This window comes from Oncorhynchus nerka, linkage group LG14 (genome assembly GCF_034236695.1).
Source record: "Oncorhynchus nerka isolate Pitt River linkage group LG14, Oner_Uvic_2.0, whole genome shotgun sequence".
In the NCBI taxonomy this organism is placed as follows: domain Eukaryota; kingdom Metazoa; phylum Chordata; class Actinopteri; order Salmoniformes; family Salmonidae; genus Oncorhynchus; species Oncorhynchus nerka.
The window spans coordinates 76,587,331-76,598,454 of NC_088409.1; the positions used below are offsets into that span (position 1 = coordinate 76,587,331).

The window sequence follows — 11,124 nt, forward strand, 5'->3', positions numbered from 1 at the left end:
CTTCTCTATAAGCATGCTAAAAGTCTGTTGTTAATTTGTTTACGGAGAAATAGCATTGTATTTGGTCAAACACACTTTTTTCCAACAGTTTGCTAAGAGCTGGCAGCATGCTGATAGGTCTGCTGTTAGAACCAGTAAAGGCCGCTTTACCGCTCTTGGGTAGTGGAATTACTTTGGCTTCCCTCCAGGCCTGAAGACAAATACTTTCCTCTAGGCTCAGATTAAAGATATGACAGAGTGACTATAGAGTCAGCTACCATCCTCGGTAGCTTTCCATCTAAGTTGTCAATGCCAGGTTTGTTATTATTGATCGATAACAATAATTTTCCCATCTCTCCCACCCTAATTGTACAAAATTTAAACGTGCAATGCTTTTCTTTCATTAATTGTTTTTCTATGCATGAATATGATGGCTCACTGTTCGTTGTTGGCATTTCCTGCCTAAGTTTGCCCACTTTGCCAATGAAGTAATCATTCAAATAATTGGCAACATCAAATGGTTTTGTGATGAATAAGCCATCTGATTCAATGAAAGATGGAGTTGAATTTGTTTTTCTGCCCATAATTTAATTTAAAGTACTCCAAAGTTTTTTTTCATCATTCTTTCATTGATCTTGGCTTCATAATATCATTGATCTTGACTTCATAATACATTGTTAAACATTTAATTAATATAAGACAAAGCAAGATTGAAAAAGTAGCTGATGGGCAGAGCTCAAGCAGATGGGCCTAGATTGCAGAGAGTCATCCGCATAGAAGAGCTCAGTGATCAGAGTGAAACTGTCTCATTTGTGGTATATCCAACACAGGTGTGGAGGGGTCACCTGCTTGTCAGAATCACCAAGTGAACTGCCTGGATTTAACTGGTGTATTTACACAGGTAATTCTCTGTAAAGTCAATATGCATGATGATCTCTTTCCGCAGATTCTCTTTTAATTCTCTCAGTTTGGAGTATTGGTGTTGAATATTGTACAATTGTTTCCCCAACTTCTCTTTCAATCCTTTGGAGAAGTCCTCCAGTAAAATCTGCAGTGTGTCACACACATTTCCTTTTACTGTCAAATGTACAGTGAACTTCTCTATGTTTCCCTCTTAGTTTTTCTTCTATCGCTCTTCAGCTTTGTTTTTCCACTCAAACCACCATGTCTGCACACCAGCATCAAAGTCAGACGTTAAAACTCTTTTGCTTGGCAAAGGGAACACTCTCTGTACATACACTCTTTCTTCAGGTCCTCACAAGGTCCTTCTTCAGGTCCGCACAAAGACTAAATAAGGTTTTCAATGTTGCTGCAGCTGATCACTTTGTGATACTGTAGTTTGTCTGGCATGAACTGGAGGTTGGTGTGCGTTTTGCAGAGGCATGTGTCCCTATCCTGGACTGTTGGCTTGACAACCCAAAAGGGACATCTCTTGCAGATTTCATAGTATGACATTTTAATCTGTGAATATTCCCTCTTAAACTTCTGATAAATGTTCTGAATTGTGCCATTTAGGAAGCGCTTCTGCTTATTTTTCTTCTTGTTAGTTAGTGTGTCCATTTCCACTGTTGTTGTCACATTCATAGAATCTAGTGATTTTCTCTTCTGTGGCTGTGCTAATTCTGTTCCACTGCTTTTTCCTGGAGTATTGAAGACTTGTTGGCCTGTTATCATTTGCCCTCATTGATTTTGCTGAAAATCCCAATTCTCTTTTTGCAGCTTTGACCAGGCCATTGTAACGCAGGTCAACTAATTTTGAATACTTAACTTTACTAGTGAGATTCCAGTAACCAATCATATTATACTATAATGCCATTGATATGTTTAAGTTGACAGCTATTACAAATCAGCTGTCAGAAACTGCATGACGAGCAGTTGATTTTGAGCCAATCAAAACTCAATATTCTCTTAGTCCCTCTCCTAACCTCACGTTCTACACCAGTTGGCGCCAACATGCAAAACAAAAGAGCTAGAACGTAACGTGAACAACGTCATTCCATGGAAGGAAAATGTAGTTTCAAATCGTTGAGAAGTTGTATAAAACTGAAATAAAAAAGAGAGAATTGGACATTAACACTCACTTACCTATACAAACGTGCTGTGAAGGGATTGAGAGAAAGATTGACGCCAGGATTGGGTTATTTTTTAAGTATGGATTCAGTTCCAATATTTATTTTCCTTGGAGAACACTGAATTTGCACTGCCATATTACGGTGTTGTAGGATATTTCTTGCAAGACATAATTGCATCATACATTGCAGTGGTATTGTTACAAACACATGCTACACTTAAACACCATACAGTGTTTATTGATAGGCACAGTCACTCACATTTGATTCCATCTCATAGTGGTGTATGTCAATATTTGTGAATTGGTTTGTGTTTTCTGTGGATTCATGTTTATAATATTGCTATTGAACGTTGAAATCTGAGACCCTCAGACTAAGAGTTGGGTGCACCCTAGTAAACTATAGGCAGGATATATGGCCGATATCTAAGTCCATTGTACTCCTCAGCTTTCCGTAAAGCTTTATCAAGTTTGACATTTGTCATGCAAAGATCTCTATGTTTTTGAGCGAACTCTTCCAACCTTTTTTCTTCCAGCATTTATTCAACTTCTCATTCCTGTTGCAGACAATGAAGATGTTGGCCTCATGTTCTGGCTGGAAGTCATCTGCTGACTGAGGTGGTGTGTTGCTTGACAGGTAAATCTCCATTGCAACTGTTCTCTTTCAAGTCTGTTTTCTATTCAGTTTGCTCCATTTCCTTTGCATTCTCTTCTTTGTTCTGGCTTTGTAAGCTCAGAGATAGATTTCCCTTCTCGTTTTCCTTCCAGTACCCCTTCCTGTCTTTTTGCAGATGTTCCTGGTATAATATAGGATAAAAAAAAAAATTCTATGTCTGTGACCTCGGTGCTGTTTTATGTGGCAACTTCTATAAACAAGGAAAAATACTACTTAAGTTTTCAAGTTGGAGCATTTTCTTTAAAACATGATTAAGTAAGCCTAAAGGTTTTTTTTAAATGTAAAAACTATAATAATATATGTGTGATGGAAATGACACTTCTACAGTTTTTGGAGGAAGAAGACAGACTGCTTAGCATGCTTTGGCTAGTATTTAAGACAGCATATAGTGTTAGTGTCACAATAAGTTTCCATGGTAACTAAATTAAAATTTTCTTGAAAAAACTATTAATGAGGAATTTGCCCTTGGTGGTGAAAAGGACACCACTACCAAAGGACAGGTGTATCTTTTTGGGGGGAAAAAAACAAAAGGGCATACTCACAATAAATATTGAAATAGGTGTTATTTAATTGACTCTTTCTCTAGTAGATAACATTGTATAATGTGTAATTATTGTTTTCTCATAAGAAAACATAGAAGCTCAAGTCTGGGCCAGGGACAGCTAGATATTGTCATGGTGGTATGGACACAGATTAATTAAACAGATGAACATCCTTGTTAATCAAGAAAGTTTATGTAAATGGTGATTGGTGTTGTTAGTTACAGTGGTGGAAAAAGTTCCCAATTGTCATACTTGAGTAAAAGTAAAGATACCTTAATAGAAAATGACTCAAGTAAAAGTGAGATCGGATCAGAGGCAATGATCAGAGATAGTCTCTTGATAAGTGCTTGAATTGGACAATTGTCCTGTTATGTTAAGCATTCAAAATGTAACAAGTACTTTTGGGTGTCAGGGAAAATGTATGGAGTAAAAAGTACATAGTTTTCTTTAGGAATGTAGTGAAGTAAAATATCAATATTAAAGTACAGACACCCCCAAAAAATCTACTTAAGTAGTACTTTCAAGTATTTTTACTTAAGTACTTTACACCACTGGTTATTTAGCCTACTTTGAGGATACCAATAATAGCTTAAGTGTGGCTTACACACCAAAAATGGTGAGTGCACCATCTGCTGGTAATTAGGAGAATTTCACCCACAAGGAGCAGGCCAAAGGTTACTAAGACAGGTTACTACTGTAAAAACAGGACAAAAATATCAAAGAAATCTGCATGAAATCAGTTCATTCCATTCGTACTGCTTGAGGAAAAAGGAAAGTAGGACCAACCCAGAACACATGAAAAGCCATTGCAAGCCCAGATGTTAGCTCTAGCTCTGTATGTGCTCCAGAGAATCGACAGGGGCACTGCTCACCATAGAAAGGTTGATAGGAGGCAACTCTCCCTGGAATAGTAGAGAATAATAAGAGGTCTACAGGTGCAGAGGAGAACATACAGCTCGAAAAGGAGTTAAGAGAAGACCACTGTTGGCCAAATAACAATCATTCATATATCAAGCAGATATATAATTACACAACTTGTTTCAACCAATAAGACCAAAGTAAATGGTTATGGTGTGATGATCCAAATTGTATTATGTAATACACTGATTGTAACACTTGTAGACTTTGAACATTTAATCTAAAAGCAAACCATAATATCCTATTATCCAAAACAGTCATAGAACATTAATACAGTAGAACATTTAACAAGACTTGGTAGTATGGTAAAATAAGAAGAGCAAGTTTGTGACTATATAGCCAGAGACATATAGAGATCTGTATGTACAGTAGCTCTGCCTACAGCCAACACAATCTTGACATCTGAGTTGATAAAAGGTAAATGATAGAGGATAAGGAGGGCAGTGGAGTGGATAGTGTCATACAATGGTCAGGATCTCAGAATTAGACAACCAGTGTAGTTGGTGTCACAAAGGCACCACTCAGTAGAGGGGGAAAAAAACCCACTACATTTACATTATCCTCTATTGCAACGACAAAAATAACTGTTCCTATAATCCCAGTGTTCGGATTCCAGAACTGATGACTAAATGCATTGTGTCAACATTGAAAAACAAAGGAGGCATACTAGTATCACAGTGTTTATGTAGAAGATGACATTTTATATAATCAAATACCATATGCTAGTGCAAGAGATTCTCAGACCCAGATTCAGGTCAGGTGTTTACCAATCCCTCTCCTTACAACGACATAAACATTATGAATAGTACATTCAAAGCAAAACAGAAAAATATTCAAATATTCTCAAAACACTCAAATTTAAGGTGGACTTCAATTTGCACAATCAGGATAATGCAGAATTCCTTAAAATAAGTCAACCTGAAATAGTATGAGCAGTGTAATAAGTCAGATTTTATAATTTATTTAAGATAATGATCAATACCCAAATGGTAAAACATCTTAGTTTAAATTCCTTCCTCTTTCATAGGGCATCTTGTATTTGTGTATCCATTCTGTTGATTGATGTATTAGTGGAGTCTTACAGCACGTTCAATAATCAAAGCCATACAATCATCAATTATATACCATTTAAATGAAATGATTACAATTGTATTATCTTGTTGTTAACCCTACAGATCCTGCAGAGACTTGTAGGTTAGTGTATGATTAATTTCCCTAAATATCTCTAAGGATGTGCCATTCCAAAATTCACTTTATTTGGTTTTTCAAAATAAATAGCCAGCTTCAAAGTAGAGTTCAGTAGATCAATAGGCAATCTGAAGTCAATGCACAGGTATTAGTTAAGTGTATACAGCAAGGATACTGGCCTACTACATAATAACAGCAGCAAATCCATCCGTAGTTCATTTTCCAAAGCATACATGTCAAGTTTGTTTCTCTCTAGGAAAAATAAAGGTCCATGATCAAAACTCATCTTCACAGCTGTTTGAAAGGCTGATAAAGGTTGAGAAGATTGAGTTCCTGAATTGTTTTCCTTTCACCAGAAAAAAATACAGCAGTTGTACTGTTCCACAGCATGTGAACATATGTGTTTCTAGGCAAGGTGGGAAGGTTTTAGGACCCACAGGTCCAGACAGGGACCCCAGGGGCTGTCTGAGCTACTCTACACAGAGATGGAGCCCTCTCTGAAGTTGGTCTTCCCTATGAGAACATTGAGAAGTGTGGCTCTTCCCTGTCTGGTCTCCTTCTGAGCCTCTTTTATGATGCCGTCCAGCTTGTCCTCGTCTTCGCGACCAATGAGGGTGCCTTTGCCTCCATAACCGTCGGCAACTATGTGGTAATCTAGGAAAGGGGAGAACAGAGACAGTGAATTGGATGTGTGACATGACATCCAAAGAGATGATATAGGCCAACAGAGACATTGCATGTGTGAGTATGGGCACAAGAGATCCCCAATATGGTGGCAATGAGGGTACAGTAGGCAACATAAAGACCTGTGAAGGCCAGGCCACAGGCCACATTGCTGCCCAGGATGGGAACCTGCTCCCTGGCGATCTGGCTCCAACAGGCATCGTTCCCCACCAGAGCAATTACTGGCGTCTGGGAGAGAGGGAGATTAACTGGTCTGAATGCATGATTAGTTGTTGATAAATTGGTCTGAATAGTGAATTGGTTATTACTGTACCTTGTGTCTGGTAAAGGTGTCAAATTCTGCAACACTGTATCCCAGGGATCCATCGCCATAGATGATCCACACCTTAATGAGAAACGTAGTCAGCTAAACTCAACCAAAACCATAGATGGTGTTTCAAAGCATGAAAAAAACGAAAAACCTAAACCCGTATAAAACAGTGATGGATAAAGGATGCTTGGTATTCTACTGTACCTCTGACTCAGGTCGACACAGCTTGGCTCCCAGAGCAAACCCTCCTCCAACACCAAGGGTTCCAAATGCTCCTGTTAAAATGACAAACATTAGGTAATCATCCATTAAGATATCAGGAACATCCAGGGTTCACATTCAATAAACAAGTCCTACTTTTTTTTTTTATTGTACATGTTAATACCTCTCTTACTCAAATGACCACATTATAACACATTTCAAAACATATTTTATAAAAATAAACTCAACACTGTCCACTGAGGATCCTGACCTGGATCCAGCCAGCGGAGTGGGCCCCTTGGTCTCATGATGTAAGCAGCACTGCCCACAAAGTCGCCCCCATCCGCCACTATGATGCTGTCGTCAGCCATCAGCTCATCCACGCGGTGCAGGACACTCAGGGGGTTCAGGTGGCGGTCCGTCTTCTCATCAGCCTTCCTCCTGCACGAAAAACACACAGAACAAAACACACTTTCACAGGGAAATAACACAGCCTGTACTGTCTGGTTGGTGCACTGGATGTACTAACTATAGTCATTTGCATGGAGGTCATTGGTTAGGTATGGGCTTTCTGCCCAACTCGCTGAATGAATTCCACAAGTGTACCGATTAGCCTTCTCTTTGGTGACATCTCCTGCTTTGAGACACTGTGGCCAATCTTCTGGACATGTGTGGCCCTTGAGGCCTTTGGAGAGGCGGAGTAGGAAGGAGCCTGCATCTCCTAAAAGACAGACAGAAATGTGAGTCTCCACAAGACCAAATAGCCCAAAGAGGAAGTGGCAGCATTTTGTGAAGGCAAATAAGACTTCTGATTGGGCAATTCAGTCATCAGTTCCAACCCTGAATGGCCACAGTGGGCTTCCAAAACATGTCAGAGTTCTTCAGAAGTTGAGTCTTGTCTCTGTTGACAGCAATGATCCTGCTGCGTCTGTTTAGCACTCTGCCGTAGCTTAATCGGAAGTCACATACAGTTCCTGGAACACATACCACCATTGTGAGACTGCCACAAAGACAAAAACTGTATGAAGACAAAACTTACAGGTGGCATTTTGTCTCACCTGCTAGCAGCACAAGGTCTGCTTCCTTCAGGGCATCACTCCTGTTCTGTCTGATGTGCAAGGGACTGTTCCTACCCAGCATGCCACGGGACATTCCACCCAGGAAGCAGGGGATACCTAGGGACTCCAGGGCCGCCCTGTTACAGGACAACTATATGAATGGGCATTGAATGGACCAGAAGTCTGCTGATGTCTTGTGTAATATAAATGTGGTTGTTGAAATACCTGATGTCGTCTGTAGGTGTTGGAGGTAGTGTTGCCTGGCTCCCCAGTAGGATAACAGGCTTCTTGGCTCTGCTCACCAGCTCTATACACTTTTGTACCTGATGACAGATCAATAGAGGTTGAGCCACAAGGGATACATAAAAAAAACATACCTTCGTGTCTATTGGAAAACTGTAACTGGTTACAGAATGAACTATCGGCGTCTACCAAATCAAGCCTTTATCAAATCAAATCAAAACCTTTCTCACAGTTGTTAGAGAACGACTGAGGGCTAGAGTTAGTCTTGCCTGATTGTCTGTGGCCTGAGGGATGTGTACAGGGAGAGGGGACACATCTCTGGTTTCCCAGGCCCCAGCAAACAAGTTCTTTAGGTGATTGTGGAGGTACCTTATGGAAGAAAATATACAGCATCTGTTACTTTCACAAATCACTAGGGATGTGTGAAAGCATGGTCGAGCACAATTCTGCTGATTACTTACCAAGTGACAACTTTTCCCATTATTCCCTTGGGAGGGTTTTTCACTCCGAACTCTTTGGACACCAGGTGGAAGGGGTAGAGTGTGTCGATGGGGAACTCTATGAACACAGGGCCTGGAGTTCCAGACTGGGCGATGGCCAGGGCCTTCCTCACAGTGATGGCGATGTCCTTCACACTCCTCACTGAGGCGCAGAACTTACACAGCGGCTTGAACAGAGACATCTGGTCAATGTCCTGCAGCGCTCCTCTACCCTGCACAACAAAAGTTCACCAAGAGGTCAAACCTCCACAATGGATAGGGGGAAATCATACGAGAGTGTGCTCACCCAGTCACAACTCAACAATGCAGGATTATGGTAATTTGTTGTGTAGAACTTGCTGGTGCATCGTGACCTTAGCTTTAGTGTTAACGTTAGGACTAGGGTACCCCCATGCAGCTACACCAGTAAAAGCCCTCAGACTCTCACCTGAAGTAGTGTTGCAGCAGCTCCCCCCAAGAGAAGCAGTGGAGACTCGGCCATCTGAGCGTTCTTCACTGCTGTGACTGTGTTAGTCAGGCCTGGGCCAGCAGTCACTGCAGCTACACCTACAGTGCCTGTTGGAGGGAGAATCACTGACAGTGTCAATGTTACTGTATGAATAAGTGAGTAGACCATAGTGCACTAAGCAAGTTAAACCAGTCCCGGACAGTTCAGATAAATACCTTACATTACAGTTGTCAGTGTCTGCGATATTAGGCATGTTACTTATTTACCGGAGAGCCTGGCTACTGCGTCAGCTGCAAAGACGGCAGTAGCCTCGTGCCTGGTGTCCACGATGCGGATGCCCAGCTTCTCGCAGGCCACCAAGATGGGCGAGATGTGCCCCCCCACCAGGGTGAAGACAAACTTAACCCCATGGGCACGCAGAACCTCTGCCACACTCTCCCCACCATGGCGAGGGCTCTGGGTCTCAGTCTGGGGGAAGAAGTAGAGTACTCAGGCAAATAACTGAACAGGCAGACTTCAAAATCAGGGTCATGGACTGTGAATATTTGATTTAATTAACTGAAAAGTGCTGTCATAAACTAGGAAGGCCTATTGGTTATGTATTTATCACTATAGTATCTTGTAATTATCAATGAACTGCATATTGTCCTTGTAGGCCTAATGCACCTTATGTGGCCAATGTATGACTTCTGAAGAACCTGCACTGTCGTCATGACCTTTGTGTTAGCCACAAGGCAGTTAAAAGTTCTCTCACATGCAGCAGGGTTACCTTTCACCTACTAAGACTAGGTGAAAAAAAATAGACATTGTAGTAAGGTACAGTAAGAGCAAGCTGTTTTGCTTCTAAGAATGTCAGGTTGCAGTCGAGTTTTAGAGTTGAGACAGCAAGTGAGCAGGCTGAAGCCAAGTTAGAATGTAATATTGTTTACACCGAAGGGACTTACCTTATGAAACAACTGATACAGTAAACCAAGTTTATACGCTACAAATACTAGTCCTCCGAAGGCGAAACCAACAAAACACCCCAGTGCGGTGGCAATCTCCATTTCCAACCGACGGCAATGTGTCAAAAATACGGAAGCAAGTCCTAAAATAAAAGCAGTAACCAATATTTTATCCTGATCGAATAGCTCTCCGGTTTAGGCTGCTGTTCATCCAATGCACATCCTAGTAACCTTGCAATTTATAGACAGGCATTTCAAATGCACCATTTACTAGCATACTGTACAAGAAACGCGTGGAAAACCATACTCCACCCGCTTGTGCAATGCAACTAACCACCGTATTTCAACTTCAAATGACCGATGATTGCTATTGCTCACTGTTGACGCAAATGTCGCAAAATGGATATTCACTGTCAACAACGCAGTGTTCCGCAACTACTGGGATCGTGAATAAAAACAGAGGAAGAGGCGAAGTGTGACAGATAATTGGGCCCAAAATCTGCCTTCTCCAGCAGGTGTTTTGCCCCCCGTTTTTTTCGCTCACCAAGTCAGTTTTTGTATGGGGGTTCATAAAGCCCAACAGGTACCATAATACCCACAAAACCTAGCGGTCAAACAGCAAAATGGTTCCATTCGTTTTCCCCATAGAGGAATTTAGAAACACTTCATATAAGTGCTGTGTTTCGTGTAGGCTTACCCTGGCGTGACGCTTTGATAACCATGTAAATCTCTCTCCGACAAGGTGTCTTTTATCAATATATTTGTCTATATTTACTCGCATTCGAAAATGCTAATTAGCATCAAAGTAGACATCATGCAAAAACTACAAATCCCTGCAAGCTCCTGCACATCATCTCTAGCTGACACCTTTGATAACAGGTTTTGTATAATTTTAAAACATGCACAAGACAGTTCACAGAATTGTCCTTTTAAATACATTTTGCCAATTTATTCATTGCTACATTTAGCTAAAATTATATAGTTAATCCAGATATTCTTACCTTTGCCGAATCGAGTAGGACACTTGACATCCCGGCAACTTTATATCAGTTATATCATCACTAGTTACCACAGCCACAAAGTCATAAACCTCGCCAATTTCTACAATTTATCTTGTTAAAATGTGATTTTAAACCCTAACCGTGAATTAAAGACCCCTCAAAAATGTTTGTTTTCATGAATTTTTACGATATAGCCATACAGACTACAACACAGAGTTAAAAGTAAGAAACATTTGCACAAAAATTAAAAAGTAAATAGTAATACAAAATAACAAGACTATATACAAGGAGTACCAGTACCGAGTCAATGTGCAGGGGGCACGAGGTAATATGTACACACAGTGGCAATTTTAGCATGTAAATA

At 40.6% G+C, this 11,124-nt stretch overlaps 1 protein-coding gene across 1 annotated transcript; it reads right to left on the bottom strand.

Annotated features, from left to right (window-relative positions):
- Positions 1-4,850: 4,850 nt before the first annotated feature.
- ilvbl (ilvB (bacterial acetolactate synthase)-like) lies at positions 4,851-10,310 on the bottom strand. The gene is made up of 14 exons (XM_065000432.1): positions 9,760-10,310; positions 9,082-9,283; positions 8,795-8,922; positions 8,329-8,579; positions 8,137-8,236; positions 7,850-7,947; positions 7,625-7,761; positions 7,406-7,540; positions 7,173-7,287; positions 6,838-7,007; positions 6,570-6,640; positions 6,369-6,440; positions 6,178-6,283; positions 4,851-6,025 (listed from the first exon to the last, which is right to left on the bottom strand). The coding sequence occupies exons 1-14, from the start codon at positions 9,859-9,861 to the stop codon at positions 5,847-5,849; spliced, it is 1,866 nt and encodes a 621-aa protein (XP_064856504.1). The 5' UTR covers positions 9,862-10,310; the 3' UTR covers positions 4,851-5,846.
- Positions 10,311-11,124: the final 814 nt, after the last annotated feature.